The 22,793-nt window shown below is 46.5% G+C and overlaps 2 protein-coding genes across 7 annotated transcripts; one reads left to right on the forward strand and one right to left on the reverse strand.

Annotated features, from left to right (window-relative positions):
* Positions 1 to 1,614: 1,614 nt before the first annotated feature.
* HNRNPH3 (heterogeneous nuclear ribonucleoprotein H3) lies at positions 1,615 to 8,694 on the reverse strand. Of its 6 annotated transcripts, none has more exons than XM_058810037.1 (10): positions 8,491 to 8,694; positions 7,434 to 7,570; positions 6,764 to 6,902; positions 6,080 to 6,222; positions 5,555 to 5,641; positions 5,131 to 5,246; positions 3,831 to 3,966; positions 3,551 to 3,631; positions 3,383 to 3,469; positions 1,615 to 3,149 (listed from the first exon to the last, which is right to left on the reverse strand). In XM_058810037.1, exons 2-10 carry the CDS (start codon positions 7,549 to 7,551, stop codon positions 3,073 to 3,075), a joined length of 984 nt encoding a protein of 327 aa, XP_058666020.1. In that variant the 5' UTR covers positions 7,552 to 7,570; positions 8,491 to 8,694; the 3' UTR covers positions 1,615 to 3,072. The 6 variants fall into 6 exon arrangements, with proteins under 6 accessions (XP_058666020.1, XP_058666017.1, XP_058666019.1 ...); XM_058810034.1 differs by having other exon boundaries at positions 6,035 to 6,222; XM_058810036.1 differs by having other exon boundaries at positions 6,035 to 6,222; positions 8,509 to 8,677.
* Positions 8,695 to 9,355: 661 nt separating this feature from the next.
* Positions 9,356 to 22,071, forward strand: PBLD (phenazine biosynthesis like protein domain containing). The gene is made up of 9 exons (XM_058810743.1): positions 9,356 to 9,505; positions 11,490 to 11,589; positions 12,692 to 12,790; positions 13,324 to 13,433; positions 13,569 to 13,598; positions 14,131 to 14,219; positions 15,287 to 15,459; positions 16,249 to 16,311; positions 21,476 to 22,071. The coding sequence occupies exons 1-9, from the start codon at positions 9,422 to 9,424 to the stop codon at positions 21,586 to 21,588; spliced, it is 861 nt and encodes a 286-aa protein (XP_058666726.1). The 5' UTR covers positions 9,356 to 9,421; the 3' UTR covers positions 21,589 to 22,071.
* The last annotated feature ends 722 nt before the right edge of the window (positions 22,072 to 22,793 follow it).

The following is a 22,793-nucleotide window of genomic DNA, read 5'->3' on the forward strand; positions in this document are numbered from 1 at the left end:
GAGCAGCATTTTATTCCTTTTGGGAAATGAAGCCACCTCTGCCGTGCTGCTCTGGGGGCATTAACCAGCCCCAGAGTCAATCCCTGCTCCTCGTGCCCGGCAGGAGCCGAGAGTGCAGTGCCCCGGCTGCTGGGAGCGGGCACAGCTCTGGAACGGCTCCGCTGCCGCTCGTGGGGCTGCTGCGAGCCGAGGCTCGGGGCTCGGGCTGCTCTTGGTGTGGTGCAGGGACAGGACAGGCACCGGGGCTCGGTCACTTCCTGGGGCTGCAGCGAGCACACTGCCCATGGCACAGCCCAGCTCCCGGGGCTGCAGCGAGCACACTGCCCATGGCACAGCCCAGCTCCCGGGGCTGCAGCGAGCACACTGCCCATGGCACAGCCCAGCTCCCGGGGCTGCAGCGAGCACACTGCCCATGGCACAGCCCAGCTCCCGGGGCTGCAGTGAGCACACTGCCCATGGCACAGCCCAGCTCCCGGGGCTGCAGTGAGCACAGATTGCCCAAAGCTAAGCCCAGCTCCCGGGGCTGCAGCGAGCACACTGCCCATGGCACAGCCCAGCTCCCGGGGCTGCAGCGAGCACAGATTGCCCAAAGCACAGCCCAGCTCCCGGGGCTGCAGCGAGCACAGATTGCCCATGGCACAGCCCAGCTCCCGGGGCTGCAGCGAGCACACTGCCCATGGCACAGCCCAGCTCCCGGGGCTGCAGCGAGCACACTGCCCATGGCACAGCCCAGCTCCCGGGGCTGCAGCGAGCACACTGCCCATGGCACAGCCCAGCTCCCGGGGCTGCAGCGAGCACACTGCCCATGGCACAGCCCAGCTCCCGGGGCTGCAGCGAGCACAGATTGCCCATGGCACAGCCCAGCTCCCGGGGCTGCAGTGAGCACAGATTGCCCATGGCACAGCCCAGCTCCCGGGGCTGCAGCGAGCACACTGCCCATGGCACAGCCCAGCTCCCGGGGCTGCAGCGAGCACACTGCCCATGGCACAGCCCAGCTCCCGGGGCTGCAGCGAGCACACTGCCCATGGCACAGCCCAGCTCCCGGGGCTGCAGTGAGCACACTGCCCATGGCACAGCCCAGCTCCCGGGGCTGCAGCGAGCACAGATTGCCCAAAGCACAGCCCAGCTCCCGGGGCTGCAGTGAGCACAGATTGCCCATGGCACAGCCCAGCTCCCGGGGCTGCAGCGAGCACACTCTGCCTAAAGCCCAGCCCGGGCAGGTGTCAGCTCCTCCTCCCAAGATGGAGCCCCAGCTGTTCCCAGGGAGGGAGGAGGCGCTGCTGAGCCGCGCATTTCGCTCTCTGCCGTGCCCACACTAACGGGCTCCTGCCAGTGCACCTTTCCTCCACCTCACTCTTAAGGTTCTTCTCCTGCAGTTGAATTATCTCTGGTGCTACCCCTGCCACTTGGGAAACACCTCAGCTTCCCTGGCAACAGAGCAAGAGCCCCCTAATTCTGCAGTGGAACAACGGTTCAAGTGGTTAAGGACTCATTTCCCCTCCCCTTCGTAGCCAGTGCTGGGAAAGGTTCCTGTGCCAGTTGCCCTTTGCAGCTCCTCCACTCCCTCTGACACCCAGCCACCGTCTCTGGTGAAATAAACTCCATTCTCCTCTCTCCCACAAGAAGACATTTATTACAGATATAACACAGTACTAGCAAAACAGGTGACAGACTTGCAATACCCAAGATCACATTTGACATTTTAAGGGAGGCATTGAGGACAAAGCAGTTAATTTGGGAGATCACACTGGCTCAGAAGAATAAATACCTTTTTCCATTACACATCAGGTATGTTAAGTGTCTTCAAACAATAATTTTCTTACATATCTTACATGTCACAAATGCACAGAAAGTTTTATCACCGTGTTTGGGTTGTGTGTTACTGAAAAGGTATTGGGCCTATAGACCTTTTAGAGATCTTGGCTTCCAATGAGCTCCTGTGTAGAATGGTTTTGCAAACCTTGAACAAGTACAGACAAAACAGCTCTCTGCAGTGAAAAAAATGCTGAACCGTGTTTAAATACAATAAATTCAAGAAAGAAAAGAAGTAATTTGCTTCCAAATCCCCCACTCTTCCTAAAGCATGTTTGCTAAAAAGATCAGAAGTGAAAAGCATTGAATGAACCAGTATTTGACCTGTGTGGTGTTAGCTCCAAGCTGTGCTGTTTGTTAGGCTGGCAGGTACAGCTGTGAAATGCAGGCTCTGAGCACCACAGCAGGGTGGGAACCAACGCGGCCACGGCTGCTGTGGGGGCGCAGAGGGGCGCTGCCCCTTCACAGCTGGGCATTTGCTGGGTGCTGCCCCTTCACAGCTGGGCATTTGCTGGGCGCTGCCCCTTCACAGCTGGGCATTCGCTGGGTGCTGCCTCTTCACAGCTGGGCATTTGCTGGGTGCTGCCCCTTCACAGATGGGCATTTGCTGGGGTGCTGCCCCTTCACAGATGGGCATTTGCTGGGCGCTGCCCCTTCACAGCTGGGCATTTGCTGGGGTGCTGCCCCTTCACAGCTGGGCATTTGCTGGGGTGCTGGCAGCAGGAGGAAGCCAGAGCAGTGACTGAGCCTGCACAGCGTTCTGCGGTGCTGCAGTTAGCACGTTCAACTTACCAAAAGGGTTTAGGAAAGTAATTACCAAATAAACTAACCTACTCATCTACCCTTCTCCCCTAAACAAGTGAAAGTTTCCATTTGTTCACTAGACCAAGATTACATAGAACTGAATCAGTGTTCATAGGAGTTACAGTACAACCACCTTTATGGAACCATAGTACAACATTTTAAACCGACTGTAGTCTGGAATATGTAATACATCCTTAGGAGTAACTAGTATAAAAAGTATCAACATCAGTGGTTTGAATATAAAAATTTATTTAAAGTCAGAGTATGCAACAAATAAAACCTACAGAAAACAGATTTTCCCATCACAATCTGTTGCTTACCAAATAATATTGTGAAAACACATTCCTTCAGTCATTATAAAGTTCTTAAAATACAAAAGAAATTAAATTTTGTAAGAAAGTCTAGTAGACCAGAGACTGTTTCTTCCAAGATGTTTTGCAGAAGCAAGGCTATCCTTCAATACATCCCACGCCAGCCTCCTCCACCCATACTGCCTTGCCCATAGTATCCTCCACTATTTCCACTGCCACGACCTGCAAACAATTGGCACAAGGTCACACACACACCCCCCAAAGGGAGAAGAAATGGGATGGGTGACACAGAACAACTGGTGAAGGTGACAGCTCACACCACTGGTTACTGCTCTTAACCAGTGTCTGTAGCACAGAGTGCAAAGGCCCCAGAGACAGAGTCTCAGGAACCAGTGCCCCTCTTTGCCCTGTCCCCCCCAGTCACTCACACACATTTAGAGAGAACTTGTACTCACTGTATCCACCCAGGCCGTCAGGGGTTCCGTAGCCACCGCTGTAATTGCTGCCCATCCCCATTCTACCGACGGAGCCGTACCCTTGATCTGCAAAGCCAGAGAGCAACGTTACCAGCTGAACCCGTCAGCCTCGGCACAGCGCCGGCCCCGTGCGCGATGGATGCCTACCCATTCCATCTCTGCCATAGCCTCCCATTCCAGAGCCACCTCCAGCAGTGGAATTCAGGAACAGCTCAATATACCGATGCTCTGTAGGAAGCAAAAAGCCTCGGTTTGTTTTGTTGTCCAGACCAGAAGCAGAGGACCAGAGTAACCCCCAGCCCCTCGCAGGCAGCAGGCCACAACCAAGGGAGTCTGGAACATGGAAACGGGGAAGGCTCGGGATGGATGCGCTGCCCCCAGCCCTGCAGGAGCCCGGCCCAGCAGCACCAGCGAGCGCGACACTCACGCATGTGATTCTTATCCTTGGACATGGCAGCCACTGCGTCCTCGTGGGTCACAAACTCCACATCTGCCTCTCCTGTGGCTCTTCCATCTGCTCCAATGTCAATGTGAACTCTTATAGGGTTCAATGGGGAGAAAAACTAGGGAGAAAACAAATTCAAAACCAATCACGTTAACTCGAGGCAGGTACTTGTTGTCCATCTGCATGGTTAGTGGTGCGCTGCTTTAATTCAATGCCATCCTGGCACACAGATTTACCTACTCACTTCTCAAGCAGTACTTGGTGGTTGTGGGACACTCAGCATGGGCCAACCTACGTTTACAACCCATTGTTACTGCACAGCTTGGAGAGCTGCAGAGCCCGAGGAGCTTTCTTTGAATGCACAGACACAAACAACTCCTGCCCACACACTCTGCTCCGAGCAGCACAGTTAAATGTGATGGCATCCTGGACAAGAAAATCATCAGCTGGTTTCCATTTGGCTCTGCTCTTCCAGACTTCTCAAAGCAAGGATGCATTCATGGAATTCAAGAGAAGCTCTGCTCTCCTCACTGCCCCAGACCTAAGCCTGACTTTTAGCCCTTGCTGTCACAGAGCTTTACCCTAAATGGAACAATCAAACTGGCACAAGAAAATCCACCTCCATTTAAGTAAACCAACCCACCCACAAAAGCAAACAAGAACGGAGCTCTGCATATGTAATACACAGGTGCCACTGGCAAGACAGCCTCTCTAAAGATGTGCTATGTTTAAACCAGGCCCTGTATCCCAAGAAAACCTTTTCCCACTACAACACATCTGCACTGACTCCAGAACGCACTCCCAAGATGCTGCAGATGCACCTCTCCCTGCCACCCTGATCTCTTACAAGAGGGATCTTACAGTCCTCTCCAAGCCAACACAGCCTGCCCACCCTGCCTCTCCTGAAATAGTCTCAGAAAGGCCAACAAACAAATATGCAAAATAAGCAATTTAAGTTTCACACCTTCTGTCATTTTGACAAAGTCAGATAAGCTTAAAAAAAATCCCTAAGGCCTTAAAATGAGGATACTGATTACAGCAAGTGTTGTCTCTGCAATCCATCTTTCATGGAAACGAACGAGCAGAGAGTGCAGGGATTAATTTAAATATAGCTTTGCTGACTTCCCTGGTAATCCCACCTCAGACAGCAGCTCTATACAAGCTGGTTGAGTTTGTGCAGCTGTAGCAGTGAGTGGTTTGAGAAGGCTCCCCCAGGTGGGCTGGGACAGGCAGGGACATGCACGCTGCTGGCAGCAGAAGCCCTTTCCCCCGTGGTACTTACGTTAGCAATATCGTTTTCCGTGGCTCGGAAAGGCAGCCCTCTCATGTGAACAAAATGACCTCCACCATGGAACCCCGACCCTGCATCTCCAGCTCCATAGCCATGGCCTCCCATGCCTATTGGAAAACCCAAACCAAAAAAACCCACACACCTCTAAGATCATGGAAAGCCAAAAGTCATCGCTACTCTTTTTCTGAAAGCACTTAAACATACCAGTGAATGCATGGTGTTTACACTTCCCCTGTATCAGCCCAAACCTTAGCCACAAGCCCTGCTAAGCCATCTATTTCCCTTTCCTTAGGACTGCCCAGGCCCCTCCCCTGTTTACAGCCTCCTTTACCTAACGGCAGAACGAAACTATTATCTCTGTCTTGCCACTCAAGTAACAGGGAACCTTTGGAGACAAACTATGAATTTGTTTTACCTCTCCCATCCCTCATCCTGTCGTCATAGCCGTCGTTTCCGTAGCCATAGTTATTATAGCCACCATAATCATCAAAGCCACCATACCCTGTGCATGGAGAGAGGAGAGGAGAGGAGCCATCACACCACTGCTCACAGCTCACACAGCACTCAGCGCTGCAGGCTCTGGGCAGCCAGCACTGTGCAAACAGCCTCTGACACTGCCAAACCTGCGTTTCTCAACACGGTGCACGAGTGCATTGTTTTATGTAACACACACTGGAACATGCAAATGGAAAGGTCTGATTCTAATGAAAATAGCTCCCTCATTATTAACATTCATCTTAAATACTCGGCCACATGTTTTGATACGTTACAATTTTTTTCCAGATAAATACATCCAACCAAACGGGCATTACAGCTACTGCCGTTTCTTATTTCTTGACAAGTATGTCAGAAACATGAACTGCCAAGAGAACCTGTGTTCATTAGATGAACATACCACCGTCATATCCACCACCTCCTCGACGCATTCTGTCATACATACTTCCACGCCCAGCTCCATAATAACCCCCTCTTCCTCCCAATGGTCTATCATATGGTCCAGGCCGCTGTTGTCCCATCATTCTTCTTGGCATGTCAGAGAATCCTCTGATTTCGCTCTTACTACTTTTGAAGATTTCAATGTATCTATTGAGAGAGGATTTTCAAGGCACCAGTAAGAACACAGGCAGGAGCAGTCTGAACTTCACAAAAGGTCACACTACATTTTCTAGAGCCAAACGTACAAGCCAATAGCAGTGACTAGAAATACCATACAACTTAAGTTTCTCCTCAAAACTGTAAGAATCTTAAGTGTATTTTAAAAAACCCACTTTAGAGTGGCAAAAATTACTACGTGAAAGTTCTAGCTGTACAAATTAAGCTTAAAACATGTCTTTCCAGTATGAGAAACATACTGTTGAAAAACAATGGCTGTAGCAGCATTTATCACAAATTACCCTACATGAGCATGATTGAAACAGTTTTCTGAGTTTAGCAAACTACCCGGTGCAATACTGTCTCCCCCACCCCCCAAATCTACCGTATTTCCCAAGTTAACTTAGGATCAGTTACAAAAATTCTTAAAAACAGCCAATTCCCCAATGGTCCCCAACCCCCCAAAAGCATTACTGACCCACAACCCCCAAAAAAGAAAGATTTAACACCATCCCAAACTCTCCATCCCCACCTGTGCCCTATTCTTTCCTTGTGTTTCCCCAGAGCATTTTCTGCTATCTCCTTTGAAGCAAACTGCACGAAGGCCTCCCCTGTGCTTCTCCCCTGGTAGTCCAGCGTCAATGTTATCCCATTTGGCACGATTTCCAACCCTTTAACCCAAGGACAAATAACCCCGTCAAGGGGAACAGTGTTAAAGGCTGAAACATTCCCATCTGTAGCAAATACTTAAAGCATATCTAAACAACAACAACGAAAAAGAAAACCACCTCGTTTCCCCCATCACCCAACAATACAAGCCCACGATCTTTGCATTAAACATTAACGGATTTAGCCGTACTTTTCTCTTTAGACGATACAAAAATGCAACCACCTAAGTTACACGAAGAAAACATAGCTACCAATCAAGCAATTTAACTGATCCAAATACTAACATTCAGGTTACCCCCCTGTGGCAAGGTATGCTTCCCACCTCGACAAAATCAGGTACATTTTGTGTTCTACTATATCTACGGTTATCTGTGCTTCATTTACAGGGCATAAATCTTAAATTAGATAAATTGATTTAACACAATCCCTCCCCATCCACCCCATTAACAGCTATTAAACATGTACAAAACACCGTGTAAAACATACAAAAAACTCTAAAGAAACCCACTACGCTTCGACTATACTGGAGGTACCTTGGAAAAACTGAACAATCTCTTCTTTACTGCACCCAAATGGGAGGCCTCGGAGTCGTACCACTGTTCCGTCATTGGTTGTATCATTGGGCCCATTGTGTTTTCCACTCCAGTCCATCTTTAATTTAATTTAAATCCTAGGAAAAAAAAGAAAAAAACCAACAAAACAGACATAAAAAAACCCCTGAGTTTCCGTCAGCGCTTAAGTCCCGCCCTAAAAAAGAAATCTGGTAAGACTTTATTTTGAAAACACGATGGATCACGAGCTTTATTTCTGCTGGGGACTGGAAGCCGGGTATCCAAGCCCAGGCCAGCGGGATCTCAGCCCGCACCGCGTGGCCGGCGGGCGGCACGTGGGCAGCCCGGCACATAAAGCTCGCCATTTACTCCGAGCACGCTGCGCATCCGCTCCCCAAAGCCCCGTGCGCTTTGTTTTTACGGCTGCTTTTCCCCTGCGGCACAGCAGCTGAGGAAGGGGCCGGAGGCGCAAGGCCGTTCTTTGTCTGCCCTCAGCCGGGGCCGTGTGCGTGACTGGGCCGGCTGCGGGGGGGCACCGCCGCCGTCCCACAAAGGGAGCCGCCACGGCCGCCCCGGCAGGCGCGGAACCGCCGCGCTCCCGCCGCCCGCCGCCCTCCCGGGACCGCGGCCCTGACCCCCGTCCGCTCCCCGCCGCCATTTACCGCGCCTCCCCGGGGCGCCCGCCGCTCGCCCGCCGCGCCCCCCGCCGCGCCCCGCTGCCCACCTCTAGCCTCGGAGGTGCCGCGCTGTGCCGCCCGCCCCGCCCGTGCCCCTCACCGCCGCAGGAACCCCGGCCCGCCGCTCTCCCGGGGCCGCTGCCGCCGCCGCCCTCGGCTCCACCGCTCAAAATGGCGGCCGCGATCGGGAACGAGGCTCCGCACCGCCTCCCCCTCCCCCTCCCCCGCCCACGGGCGCGCGCCGGGCCCGACCCGGCCCCGGCCGGGCCCCGAGCCCCCGCCGGCGGCGCCTCCGCCCGCCGAGCCCCCCGGGCGGGCCACGCCGCCGCCGCTCGCCCGGCCCGCTCGCCCTCTCCGCTCACCGCGAGCCTCTCGCGCACCCCTGGCTGTTGCCGTGCCCCGGCAGCCGCTCGCGCCGGGCAGGACGCGCCTCTCGCTCTGCGCCGAGCCGTGCGGCGGGCCCACAGCTGCGCAGCGCCCACGGGCAGCACGGGAGCGTCCGGGCCGCGCGACTATCGCGATACCCGCGCCGCGCGCCGCCTCACACCCGCCTGGGCGGCTCCCGCGCACGCGCCGCTCGCGGGGGAAGAGCGGGGGGGGGGGCAGGGGGAGGGTGGAAGGGAGCGACTGCGCATGCGGAGTAGGGGAGGGGGCGTTCCGCCTTTGCCTCTCGCCGCCTCCTGCGCTGAGGGGCCGCCCGGGCGCGTGCGCGCTCCTCCCTCGGTCACGCGGCCGCCGCCGCTCGTTTTGGCGCCAAGCGGGAGCGCGCGCGGCCAGGAGCGGGGGCGGGGCGCGCGTGCCCGGGCATCCCCGCGCGGCGCCGCCGTCCCCTCACGCCCGCGCCGATGGCGGCTGCTGCGCTTGTGCTCTGGAGCTTGTGTCTCGCTCAGCGTGTCCCTCCCCCTCGGCGCGGCTTTGGGAGGCACTGAGGATGAGGAAGGCTGCCCGCTGTGGGCGCACGCCATGGCTGCTCCCCACATCTCCTCAGCAGAGCTGCCGGCCCGGGCGGGATCCCGCCTCCCTCAGTGCGGGACACGCCGGGCCGGGCGCTGTGGGGAAAGGGCGCGCTGAGGCGTTCAGGGGCTGGCGGCGAGGCAGGTTAAATGTGTGGTTTAGGTTAAAAAAAGGATAATAAATCAGTGCGGAGCGCCAGGGCGGTAGGAAGTGACGGGATGGGCCCGCTGGCCCCGCCTGCCTCAGCAGAGCTCTAACTCGGAGCTCTGCTGGCCGGGGTATAACAGGTCACAGAGCGCCTGGCCGAGCGCAGCCTGCGGCTAAACTGTGCACACCACAATGCAGATTCCCATTTTTACGGTTGATGCATTTACAAACCGACCGTTTTCTGGAAATCCTGCGGCAGTTTGTCTGCTTGAAAATGTAAGTTTAAAAAACCCCAACTGCTTTTTGAGGTACTGCAATGACATTCGCCGTTCTGTACTTGGCCTGAGCACTCAGCACTGCGTTAGACTTGCTTTCTTTACTCGAGACTTCGGTTTTTTAGACCATGGGACAAGAATACTGAGAAATTAGCAAAGGAGTGCTTTTTTTTTTTTTTAATTCATCAAAACGATGTCATACAAGACAATGTTTGAAGTTTTTGTGGGCTGTTAACATGTTAAGGGACAAACTGGATTTGAGTTAAGAGAAATGCCTTAATTTCCTCAAGAATAATTCAGAGTAAAAGTTCTGAAGAATTAAGAAGGATTCACAGTGAGCTCCGAAAAGTAACGCTGTAAAACAGAATCAGTGCTCAGCTGAAGGGTTAAACTGTGGGGTTTGATTTTGGTGTGGGTTTTCTCCCTTTTCTTCTTGAATTTTTCCTCTTTCTCTGGATAGAAGAAGAGCAGGTGCAGACCTCGATCTGAGTCTTTCACCATTAGTGTGTTGGGTTCAGCTTTAGCCAAGTTTAAACAAGCAACCAGTTTTTATTACTTCAGTGTTGGATGGTGGTTTTGGTGCAGTTGACAGTAGTTATCCTCCTCATCAGGGTGTTGTGAACAGTTGGTGCTAATTGGTACCAATTTCCAACAAAGATAATTACTAAGATGGATCAGAAATTTACAGGCCTTGTGTTGTTTGCATAGTAACTCCTGATAAAAACTGTAAATATGAAAATATATGTAGAGTAGCCAGTGGCAACAGCTCGAAATGCCAACATGAATCCTTTCTAGAGTTTCTAAGTCTGTTTAAATTTCATATAACATTGCCTACTTACCAGGTCAGCCAAAGCTATGACTGGGAATATCTCTCTTCAGGCTTATTTTTGGCCCCATAAAATCTAAATACTCTCAAAATTATCTCTGTATTAAAATTATGAGCTTCTAATTTCATTTTTTAGTATTAATTTTACTTTATTACATCAAGATATCATGAAGCTACCTTACTTGCATGACTTTGGGATGCAGATGTTTAAATTTTTCTCCAGTTCCTGGAAGTAAAGGGTTTAGTGTGAAGCTAAAGCCGAGATCCTAATTCAACATTTTATCCTAAGATTGAAGGAATTGTGATGCAGCCATGCAAAACAACTGTTCTCTGCTCCCTCCAGAGTCTCAGCAGATGCTTTACAGAAAAAAAAAGCAGGAGAAATAAATGCAAGAATGGCAAAACCTGTCCTCTCTGTGTCTCAGAGGTGCCACAGGATGGCAGTGTTTCAATAAAGTTCCGTGCCATTAAAAAGAAAGGTTGTTTTAATAACGTTTTTACTGGTCTTTGTCCTGGTCCGGGACCTTTGCAGTAAGTGGCAGAACTCTTCCTGGGATAGAGGGAATGTAACTGTGCTGTGGAATGCGAGGATGTTGTTTAACCGTGCAGAATTCAGTCTGCAGGCGCAGCCCTAGTGCCCCGATCAGTTGCTGGTTATTTTGTAGCCGTGGTGTGGGATTTTGGCTGAAAAGGGTTAGTTGTTGAAGGAAGTAATTCGGGTTTAAAGGGCACGTTTTTATCTCAGAGGCTCAACCTGACCAGGCCACTTCAGCACTTTGCTTCGCTTGAGTTTCAGGATTTGAAAGATTAGATTCTCAAACCTGGCCAGTCAGCACAGCCATGAGGAAAGAGCAGTGGAACGTGGGCCAAGGAGAATGTTGTACAATCCCTGGCCTTGGGTGTCCTGGGATCAATGTCCACTGCCTTAAATCACAGGCACTTTGGGAGCCCCAGCTGTTTCATTTCTTCTTTTTTCTCCAATTTGTCTCTTCTCAGCTCCTATATTGTCCCACTTAAAGTCTTTTTTACTCTCAGAGATTATTGTGAACTAAAACTGAATCCGTGTTTTTTTATGATAGAAAATTGTCTGTGTTTGACAGAAAGTTTGATTCTGCACTTTTTGGCCTTTTCTTGACTGGATTTGTTATGTCTTCCCTAGGACCTGGATGAAGATTTGCACCAAAAGATTGCAGCAGAAATGAACCTTTCAGAAACAGCTTTCATCAGAAAACTGAAACCTGGAGATGACTTCACCAAGAGTTAGTGGTTCTGCTTACAAGAAAGCATCAGACCAATGCAGAGTTCATTCAGAGCCACTCTGGGGGTTCATTTCCAGCTGAATCAGTTTGCTGGGTCTGCTCTCTTGGCAGTTGTGGGGTGGCCTGGGCCAGGGGGCTCATCCCCTGCTCTGGGCTCAGATTCCAGGCTAAGGAGTCACATTTGTCATCTTTGTTCTTTGGTGGATTGTTCAGGGACCAGGCTTTTGTACAGTCTCTGTCATTAAAAATACTGAGGATAGTAGTGACTACAATTGCTTGCTCCTGTTAATAAATTGGAATTTGTTTTAGGGTTAGGCTACTTGCTTGGAGCAGGAAGTTACAGTACTTTTCATTTTTCATGTTAGCCCTTTGCCAGTATGTTTATCATGCTTATTTTCAATCCCCCATCTCTGCCATCACACAAAATGGCAGCTTCTTTGTCATGACAGTGCTTTGGTACTGATGGGCTCTTTGTGGCCTCAGCCCCACACAGCTGCCCAGGGTGCACAGTTCTTCATTTTCTTTTTCACTTGTTGTGTTTGTATGGTAATTATTCGCTTGAAATGCATGTGCAAGAGTTACAGGAAACAAAGTATCGTACGTGTGTGTTACAGTTTTTTTAAACTGCAAAGAGAAATATGATTTCTATAGTGAAGTGAAGGGTAGAGGCTTTGCCAGACTTAACTGGTGGTTTAAGCAAGATAATTCATACCTGAGCTAACTGCAGTACAGGCTCTGTTACACCAACAAAACCATCCGTGGCCTCTAAACTGCAACCTGGCCTCCAGACCATGACTCTGCCTCTGTAGGATCTCCTAATACAGACATGGAGGCCTTGTCTTCTAAATAATTCCTGTCCAGGACAGAGGAAAATCTGTGCAGCATGCAGAGGTTGTTGGCCTGGTTCAAAAGGGATAGCTTTTCTGAAAACTCAGTGTGAAACCGGTACCTGGAGGTGTGTTTAGGACCAAGGAAGTGTGTTTAGGACCAAAACTGGTTGTAGCATGCATTTTGATTAACTGAAACATCATCACTTTATTTATATATTGAGGTAAAATTAAGATCTGGACTTCTTCCACTTAATAAACTTTATTTTTCCAAGGTTCCTGCTTTGGGCTCAGATGGTTCACCCCAGCCAGTGAAGTTCCTCTCTGTGGTCATGCTACTCTTGCATCAGCTGCTGTGCTGTTTCATGTACAAAGTAGGTTTACAACCTATCTATTTCTATAGTTTTTTAGAGCGTTTACTCCTAATTAACATCTCTGGTTTTTAAGACAAAGGCAATTAAGCATTCAGAACATCTGTAGGACACAACTGGAGGTACCCTGGGTATCTTTCACTGCTGCTGTGTAGTTCCAAGGCTGTGGTGTGATGCCTGCCCTCTGACTGCCATGCCCTGCTGTTACTCTGGTTTAGGAAAGGTGCTAAATATGCAAATGTCATCTGGGAGAGGCAGAGAGGATTTGATGAATAGGGAATATTGCTCTTTCTGTTAAAAGGGCATTCCCATTCATTCTAGGCAAATGCAGGAGTGATTCCCTGACAATTGCTGTGTTTATTAGCCTCAGCAGATTTATTGAGATAGTTGGGAACTTTGCCCAGAATACAGTGTTGCTCTAGATATACTTGAGCTGCATAACTAACTTTTTCTGAATGTACTGAGCTACTCTTAGGGCTATGACAATTTGGATTAAAATTATACTGTTTGATAATGTTGCAATGTTCTCTCTCTAGAAAATACAAACTCAGTTCTCACGTTTGTGACTCTGAGTGGGGAATTAAAGGCCAGACAAGTGAAAGATCATATTGTCCTGGACTTGCCACTTTACACAGCCTACCCCCAGGTTAGTCAACATTTTATTCAGGACAGGCTTTCAAGGAAAGCCTGTGTATGTCAGTATATGTGTCTGTCTGTATTTACGTAGATACATACATATATATTGCATTTTTTACAGTGTGTGTTTGTTTTTTTTCTTCAGGAACTTAAGGAAGTAGAAGAATTAATAAAGGTAAAAAAAAAATCCATCAGTTGTCTTAGAAAAACATTTATAATAGCTTTGCTTATTTTTTATGTATTAAAATGGTTAAAAATGGTGACAAGGCACTGCTTGATGTGCTCCTGAATTGGAAACACCAGACTTCAAAGCTCTCAGTAATGAGTCAGTGGGTCAGGGAATGGAGTTCTCCAAAGTGCTGCAGCTTGCAGCTGAACCCATGTCTCCCATTTCCATTGACCAAAGTGTCAATATTTATTTCAATGGCATTTTCAGCCTTTTGTGTGCATAAGAGGGCAGTCTGTGTCCTTGCCCTCCTCTAGGTCCTGGATTCCTTCCCAAATTGACGTGTTTGGGACTTGTAACTCCCCCATATCCATTCCAACACTCGGTGCACTTGCTTTTCATGCTTGCACGTGCTTGAGGGTTGCATGGTAGACCTCGCATGAGCCCTCTTCTGGCAGGGAAGGTGCTCTGCAGCAATGCTAAGGGAATAACATTTCGTGTCCAAGTGCTGATGGGGTTTCCTGGCCCTGCATTCCCCCAGGCAGCTGTTGGTGACATGAGTGTCCAGGACATCCGCTACTCTCCCGACACAAAGAAGCTCCTGCTCCGCCTCAGTGACACCTATGACAGGTACATTGCCCTCTTTAATTGTGTTAATCTGGAGTGCATACACTGGGCTGGCCTCTTTATCCCTTACACACCAGGCTCTTCTGTCTAGTTTTAAATCAGGTGCAGGTTAGAAACCTCTGATTTAAGTTTCTGTGTGAAGTGGTTATTTTATCTTGTAACGTGAGCTTACTGAAGCTGCAAAGCTGAGTGAGGTCATTGTGAAATCTGTCCTCAAGAGAAGGAGCTGTAGGAAACAGATTTTAATGATTTTTCCCATCCATCTGAGTCTAAAGATGGGAAGTTGGGATTCCTGCTTCAGTTCAGGGCACATTGGCAGAGTGCCAGGGATTCTTCCTTCCCTGGGTCTGTAATCTGCTTACAGCACCATAAGTGGCTTTAGAGAGAGAATTCCAATTCAAATTATTCCAAAGCATTTGGTAATCTCATCTGAACTTCATTGTTAATTCAAGTATGATTTAGGTATATACTGCTGAAACATAACTTCTTTAATCAGCCAAATTACTATTATTACAAACTTGAAGTTTGGCCTAACTAATGGTTAAAGTCTGGAGTACTGGGAAAAAGAAATATTCTCAGCTGAGTATTTATAATTTCACTCTTTCAGACTGTTTTGTTGGGAAGCATCAGGCAGGTGTAGACTGCTTTAGAATGCCATGAAAACCTGAATGATGTTAGTTATTTGCCTGCTCTGAAAGGAGGTGGAGCACTGGGTACATTCCATAGTGAGGAAGAATTCTTTCAATGATTCAAATGTTGAAATGTTGAAACAAGGTGAATTTTTGGTTTTTTTTGGTGGCTGATATTTCAGGATGCTCTGTTTTCAGAGATAAATAGGAAACACATGGCTCGATGTTTCTTCTCTGCTCATTCAGAGTGTATGAGGTTCAAGGTGATTTTTCTGTGAAATACCATTGTGAGGACAATGCCAGGGGTCTAGGCTCCTCTAATATTTTAGGGCTGGATTTGAATTGTAGAGAAGATGATTCCATAGCTTTATTTTTCTTTTCAGTACTTATATTCATGTAAAATGAATTATGGGCTAATAAATTTTCAAAATTATATTCAAGGTCTGTGTTGGAAAACTTGAGAGTGAATGCACAACACTTTTTGTCAGCTGAAAAGACAGGGAAATTGAAGGGACTCATACTCACTGTCAAGGGAAATTCCAGTGGAAAAGGCCATGATTTTTACTCCAGATATTTTGCACCTTGGGTTGGAATTCTGGAAGACCCTGTTACAGGTATGTGTTTCTATCATGAGCAGCTCATACTTTTTGTTTCAGTTCAATTCAAAGGTTCTTATTCAGATTCCTTAATCTCTTTTTGTACTTTGGAGTCTCTTATAAATTTCTGGTTTATATGGATAGCAGGAGCGCTCATTAAAATAAAAACTTTTATGGCTGAGGCAGACTCATTCAGAAAAAATCAAATCAGCTTCTTACAGATATTCTTGTGTCTTTTTCAGTATTACAATTAGATAAAAGTGAGAGTCTGGCTCATTACTGAATGAGTGTTGCAGTGGAAATTTCTATCCTCTTCTGGTGGTGTTCTTTTTTTGTGGTGCTTTGGATTTTTGTTTGGGTTCTTTTGCAATGCATTTCAGCTGAGATCTTGCCTAGTTTCTGCCCCTGCTGGTGTTCTCAGGCCTGAGGGAGCTCAGCTGGCTGCCTGTTAGGGCAGCAGGGCATGTTCCTGCCTGTTCTGACATAGCACTCTCTGTGTTGGATTGCTGCAGGATGCTGTTCATGCTCAGGTGCCTTTTCATTATTAGTCTGCTGAGAACTGTAGCTAATGATGATGCCCTCACCTAGCAAGATTTCCTTTGGAGCTGGAGGATGTGGCAGTAATACTGCTTTACCATAAATGGAAATGATAAACTCTAAAGTTCTGTCTGCTGTGCAGACTCTTAGGTTTTTTCACCCTAAACACACATGGCACTTGATTTATGATATTTACATTTTGACTATGCTTACTCTGTAAAGTAGTGATTATAATTTAATTCTGTACTTTGTTTTCCAATTTCTTTTAAGGGTCTGCTCATGCTGTTTTAAGCAGCTACTGGTCAGAGCAGCTGGGGAAGAAAGAAATGCTTGGTAAGAGAAACTGTTTTATTGCAAAGCTGTCCATTTGTATAAATCTACTCACTAGAAAAGAGAAGGTTGTATTACTACTGCAATCCAAACCATAGCAATAACTCCCTGTCCCATTTCCTCAAGATGAGTAGAATATTAAGTAATATTTTGTGTGTGAGGTAATCTTTGAGAAATTGCTTTCTTTCCTATCCACCACCATGACACATCATGCCCCAGGGAGTTTGAAGTGCTGGTTTCTGGATCACAACTCTCTGCTGTCAGTTTTTGATCTTGGCTTTGGGGTTTTACTTCTCATGACCTTGCATCATACCTGAAGCTTGGGGAAGCTCAGGGGATGTTTGTGTTTGGTTCAGTCAGTGAGATATGCTTGTTAGGTCACATCTTTGTTACTAAGCAGGAAACCCAAGAGCGCGGTGGAAAGAAGCCAAGAGAAGCTGTTACCATGTGCCAGTGCTGTGGGAGGGGTTTGGGTGACTCCTTGCTTCTCCTGTTCCTGCTGCTTTGCCAGAGAACAGAACAAGAGAAGCAACACAAAATACACTCATCCCCTACCTGGTTCCCAAGAGGGGACAGGGGGCAGTTCTGCACGCAAACCTTTGGCCACATTTAGTCTAGGGCAGAGGCTGGGTACTTGATCTAATAAAGTGCTTTGTCCATAAAAATAAACACTTTTCCAAACAAACAGCTAGCCTGAATATAAGCCTTTCTGTATTGGGTCAAACGAATCTCAGAATGGATTTTCTTGAGGATGGGAAGTCTTTAAAGGCTCCACCATGAACAGGACCTGCTCCATCATGGACCAAAGGAAAGATTTAATGTTCTGTCCCAAAGATCTTGTATTCACATTTACACTACACAATACCTGTGAGTAATTCAGTAATGCTGGGGGGAGGTGGGGGGGAATCTCAACATGTTTTCTGAAGATGAAAAACTGCCTTTGGTAATGTGTCCTTTAGGACTGGCTGTTTCTCAGAAGCTTTTGACATTTCTGGATGTTAATGTGGGACTGAACCTCCCCATACCATCTATAGACACTGCTTCTTTAAGTACTCAAATAGGCTGCAATTCTGTCTGTACTTATAATTCACACTTTCTGCCTGTTTTGCATTTTCTTGTATTTTCTATGTACTGTCCCTGTTGTGCTTTTACAGAAACTAGCTCAAGCAGCCAGGGCAACTGATACTGTCATCAGCTTCTCTAATGTGTTCAGCACAAAAACAGTCCTGTCCACAAGATAGGTTTGTGTTGTTTGAGGGTTTTTTCATGCATATTTCATGCAGATATGTCCTCAAACTTCTTCTGTGTTAGAAATCGTGCAGAACTGTTTTAAACAGGACCAGTTGATGTATGTTTATGAGAAATAACTTTTCCTTTCAGGTGTCTGTCTGAGAGGTATCAGGTAGTACTGGGCAAATTCTACTATTAATGAGATTATTTGGAAAAGATAGCTGGCATTCAAGGACATTCCATATCAGCAAGTATTAATAAATAAGAGCATCTTTGCACTTTTTAGAAACCTCTGTGGTGCCTTCTGCAATATCTGATACTTTTTATTGCAAGAATAAAGGAAGATTTCTTCCATAGAATGAAGCATCTGTTAGTTCCCAAACAGATTGCACATAAAGTAATATAAAAATGTGGAACATGAAATCTGTTGTCAGATCTCTCTGGCTATTGAGGCCTTTAGGAGGAGGTCAGCTGAAGCATCAGACTTAATTTCCTGTGTTTGGGTTCTCTTCCTACTTTTTTTAGAGTAAATTCTCAAACAACAACCACTCCCTCTAACTACAAAGAGAATTTTCCAGTACTTTTACAAGGTGAAATACTTCATGATCTTTCCTTGAAGCTGGGTCCATGTCCTTGAATTTGAGCTGCTTGTTCAGTCAGGGCTTTGTACCAGTCCTTGCCTTTCTTGCATTTGAGGAGCCTCTGCAATGTGTACAAGTTATAATCTCTCAGATGTACAGACTTCCACAGTTGCTGGAGAATGCAGTGCATAATTTGTGCGTGTATTCAGTCCTTCACTCTGCTGTCACATTTCTAAGGTAACATTTATAAACCTGCACAAGGAATTCCATACAGCCAAACCAATTAGAGAGCACTTCCCGAATTATTGTGATGACAAGGGCTTACCCACGACAGTGTTTATCTCAGTTTAACCTAGGGGAATCTTGCTACACCAGTTTACTTGGGACAACTGTATGTATTTGTGGGGAAATTTGTTTCTTTTTACTGCCTTTAACTTCTCTGATCCCTTCTGGTACAGCATTTATAGCATTTATAGCTATAAAGCTGGTACAGGTTTATAGCATTTTAGGGTTGTTTTTTGGAGGGCAGAAACGAAACAAAAATTACCACCAACATTACTAAGAACAACAAAACACATAAAGAGACGGAAGAAGTTGCTTTGTTAAGGTACAGTGAATCTACCTGTATTTAAGTTTTTGCTAATTTGAATTCTCATGAAGTCAAGAGTTTTCATTGCAGTTTTCATCTTTTACAAGTAATCTCAACACACAGATTGACAACATCAGATTTATGCACAAGTGTTACATTTCTTCAAAGGAGAGGTGTTTCCCTCCATCAATCACTAGATTTTTCCACCTTTTTTCTTAGGAAAAAAAAGTCTTGGGAGATCTTTGCTTGGCTTAAGGAACAAATACTTCTTTCAGCATTCCTCTCTAGGGTTTAGAAATTCAAGCATAATACTGGTGATTTCCTAAGTGTTATTACAGGAGTCAGTTATTCCTGAGCTGATGGCATTCTGATGGCATTCTGAAGAAAATCCATTATTCCTTCAGTTGGTTAGGCAGGGGTCATTGAGCTCCATGCAGGCTGGTGAGGAGCTCCAGAAGAAGAGGATAATGTTTGTGCAAGGCCCCCAGCTGCTGTGTGAGTGCAGGGGTGTGATGCTGTGCTATCACCAGCCTTGTGGCTGCTCCAAACTTTCCTGTGTGTCAGGTTAACCACAGAGGAGCCCAGAGCACGCTGAGCTCAGCTTTAGATGCTGTCTGTACACTTGTACATGCTTGTTTTCATAGCAGATATGTATAAAATCTGTGTACGGTGTGAAGTGCTCCTGCAAATACAGGTGTGGAATCTAAAAGAGGAGTGCACTTCAGAGATGCCTGAAGCCTCCAGAGGCACTGCTGTTAAATGAAATCCTCTAGGTACTGAAATGTTCCTGTTTACTCTAGGACATGGCATGAAATACCTGTGCTTTTGTGTGACAGAAGGAATAGATCAAGGATTATTTTCATATAAGCTTGTCTAAGAGTTTCTTTTGTGAGTTAATTTTTGTTTTCCTTCTACTTTGGAAATTTCTTCCAAAAAAGAAAAGTGAAATAAAATGGACCAATATCAAAACAATCTCAGCAATCCTGACATGAAAGAGCTAGAGTCTGGACATTTAAAGAAGAAAAAAACAAACCAAACCAACCTTTGAAGAATTGAAACAATTAGTCTCTTTTTATTTCAGTCTGCTATTGTGGAAGACCTTGGTGTGTCTCCACACCTGGCAATAATGATTGATCAATTTTAGCTGGCATGGGTCTTGTAAGAGTCTAAAATATTCACTTCAATTACTACTTGAAGCATTGCTCCATTCACAGGTGGTGTTCTGACAAGTTAAAAACAAGCCATGGTTCTATAAATGGAAAAGAACAGAAAGTATCAATCTCTAAATAGCTCGTGTTTCTGCTCGTTCAGAGTGCTTGCTTTGTCTGGGAATGTAATCTAATCAAAGAAGGGCTTTCTTAGCAGCAGTGCCTGAGAGAGAAATAGTTTCAAAGCATACAGCATGTATGGCATCAGAGAGCCTGTGCTCTGTTGGGGTCTGAATACAATCTCTACCCAATTTATAAATTGTGGGTTTGAGGGGAAGAATGTGCCCCTTAGCTTTGGACAACTTCTGGAGCAGTTGGAAGTTCATTGAGTAAGAGGACTGAACATTATTGCCTCTTCATCCCTTCGGAGCCTTTCACAAAAGCAACACTGCTCAGAACTTTCCTAAATGCCATCTGAGCCAGACCCTTTTCTGGTCAGGCAACTAGAATGAGGTTGCTGAAATGAGTTAGAGACTCCACGTGCTGGGTGAGCACCATCCCAGCTGTGTATGGCTCAACAGTCCAGACAAAAGCTGAATTCTCTAAGCAATTACAAGCAGGAGGCTGTTTGTGCTTCAGGTTTACCCAGGTGTATTCAATTATATCTTCAGGATTCTATAAATCAATATCTGTTGCATCCTGTGTAAGAATTTGGTGGCAGTTTCTGACAGCTGAAGCAGCATCTACATTTCTTTGTAGACTTTTCCCACTGCCTTTGTGAGCTTGTTACCCTTTAGCCAGGCACATTCTTTGAATGCAGTGTCAGCTTTTGGTGTCCAGTGCCAGTAAAATGGTCATTCCTTCTCATGCAGATAATGTTTGGTGTTCTTCCTCGTTTCCTCCAAAACCTGTATCCCATGAAGGGAGAATTCAGAACTTCTTAGATACATGGAAGAAACTAAATTTGCTACAACAAAGCAAACTGCCCCTCAGTGCTTGTATGAAGTAGCAGTTTTGTCAGGCTCAATAGAAAAGGTCTGGTTGGAAATACACCAACCTCAGCTGACCTTCATCCCTGAAGGCAATTCATCCATGGTGTCCCTGCTGCACTGTTGGCCCTGGTGCTGCTGGTTTCTGAGCCAGAAGCCTCCTGTCCCTGAGATTTCATGGATTTCTAAGGAATTTGTGACACACAGTGGTTGTTTAACTCTGGGTTCTTGTTTCTCTTCAGCGTTTCAGTGCTCCCGCCACCTCAGCTGACCTTCAGCCCTGAAGGCAATTCATCCATGGTGTCCCTGCTGCACTGCTTGCCCTGGTGCTGCTGGTTTCTGAGCCAGAAGCCTCCTGTCCCTGAGATTTCATGGATTTCTAAGGAATTTGTGACACACAGTGGTTGTTTAACTCTGGGTTCTTGTTTCTCTTCAGCGTTTCAGTGCTCCCGCCACCTCAGCTGACCTTCAGCCCTGAAGGCAATTCATCCATGGTGTCCCTGCTGCACTGCTTGCCCTGGTGCTGCTGGTTTCTGAGCCAGAAGCCTCCTGTCCCTGAGATTTCATGGATTTCTAAGGAATTTGTGACACACAGTAGTTGTTTAACTCTGGGTTCTTGTTTCTCTTCAGCGTTTCAGTGCTCCCGCCGCGGAGGAGAGCTGAAGATTTCTGTGCGCGGTGACGGCAGAGTTGACATTGCTGGGCAAAGTGCTGTGGTGCTAAAAGGAAACCTGACTTTGTGAAAGAGCTGCCACCAGTCTCCCTCTGCTCTCACTAATCACTAATGTTACTCTAATTGTGCTGATTTTATCTCAGCTCTAGGCAGTGAATTACTGCTGTTCTCAAAATCTTTTATTACTCACTGGCTATTTTTCAAAATTGCTTGAAAGTACTTGCTTCTCATCTTCAAAATCCTTGGTATTCCTCACTTCCATCTTGCCACTTCCTATGTGCACTGACCAATGAAAACGTTCGAGTACAGCTATCTTGTTTTTCTGCCTTTAAGTGATTCTTCTCTTTATTTCCAAATTCCATGTTAAAATCCCTTACTGCATCTTGGATTAAACTGTAAGCATCTGTTTGATAATCAAACTTTTCCCATGTAGATAATTTTTCATGAAGTCTGAATTAATTTTTTAAAAAAGTATATTTTCTTGGCTATGTATTGAAATGGCAGCCATGTTCACTAACTTACTTGAATTAAAATATGAAAAAATATAAATGGTTCAGAAATGTGCCTTGTGGTTCTGGTTCTCTTTTATGAACAGTATTTTTTGAAGTCAAATGATATTGCCTTTGATCATAGCACTGCTGCTTAGTCAATACTTTTAATTAAAGGTTTAGTAGATTTAACAGATTGACCTTGTGATGCACCTAAAGCTGATTAAAATCTGAGGGGAAACTTTATTGGTTACAGCAATGTCAATTATTTTTCAAAACCTGAAGATTTTCTCCTAAACTGAAAGTTTCTTCTATAATCTTTGTGAAGTGTACTGCTTCAGATTTTGTCACCATGATGTGGTCTTTCACTGGATTTATTGGGAATATGGAACTTTCAGTGACTCTAGCTAAAACTGTTTTCTCTTTCAAGTCACCTCTGTCTTGAGCTTTGCTTTAGTTCTTTGCAATATTTCAGGGTGATGTGTTTTGAATTCAGAAGACACTCTGTGGGAACAGTTGGATGTCATATCCCATTATAAATCATCAGGAACTTAATTGTGCCAAGTTCCCGTTTTTCCATTTATTTTGAATTTTACCAGAACTTGCTAGTTACATCTTACTTAAGTCCAAGCAGCTGGACAAGCAACAGTGTGAGAATCTTCGTTTAAGTAGAAAATTCTATCTCCTGAAGCTACAAAGAGCATACCAAAAATGAGATTTAAATGCACTGCTCAGTTCAGGGCTAGGACAAGGAGTCTCCAAATGGGAATGCACGTTCTTCTCCTGC

The sequence above is a fragment of the Ammospiza caudacuta genome, chromosome 9 (assembly GCF_027887145.1).
Source record: "Ammospiza caudacuta isolate bAmmCau1 chromosome 9, bAmmCau1.pri, whole genome shotgun sequence".
NCBI lineage: Eukaryota > Metazoa > Chordata > Aves > Passeriformes > Passerellidae > Ammospiza > Ammospiza caudacuta.

What these genes read in the sequence shown, in the direction of transcription:
- PBLD (XM_058810743.1), top strand. Translation starts at nt 9,422, where the DNA reads ATGCAGATTCCCATTTTTACGGTTGATGCATTTACAAACCGACCGTTT. An exon ending in CAGTTTGTCTGCTTGAAAAT is followed by an intron (nt 9,506 to 11,489) that starts GTAAGTTTAAAA and finishes TGTCTTCCCTAG; the next exon opens with GACCTGGATGAAGATTTGCA. An exon ending in CTCAGTGACACCTATGACAG is followed by an intron (nt 14,220 to 15,286) that starts GTACATTGCCCT and finishes ATTATATTCAAG; the next exon opens with GTCTGTGTTGGAAAACTTGA.
- HNRNPH3 (XM_058810034.1), bottom strand. Translation starts at nt 7,551, where the DNA reads ATGGACTGGAGTGGAAAACACAATGGGCCCAATGATACAACCAATGAC. An exon ending in AGGTGGTGGATATGACGGTG is followed by an intron (nt 5,642 to 6,034) that starts GTATGTTCATCT and finishes CTCCATGCACAG; the next exon opens with GGTATGGTGGCTTTGATGAT. An exon ending in CGGAAAACGATATTGCTAAC is followed by an intron (nt 3,967 to 5,130) that starts GTAAGTACCACG and finishes TTTTCTCCCTAG; the next exon opens with TTTTTCTCCCCATTGAACCC.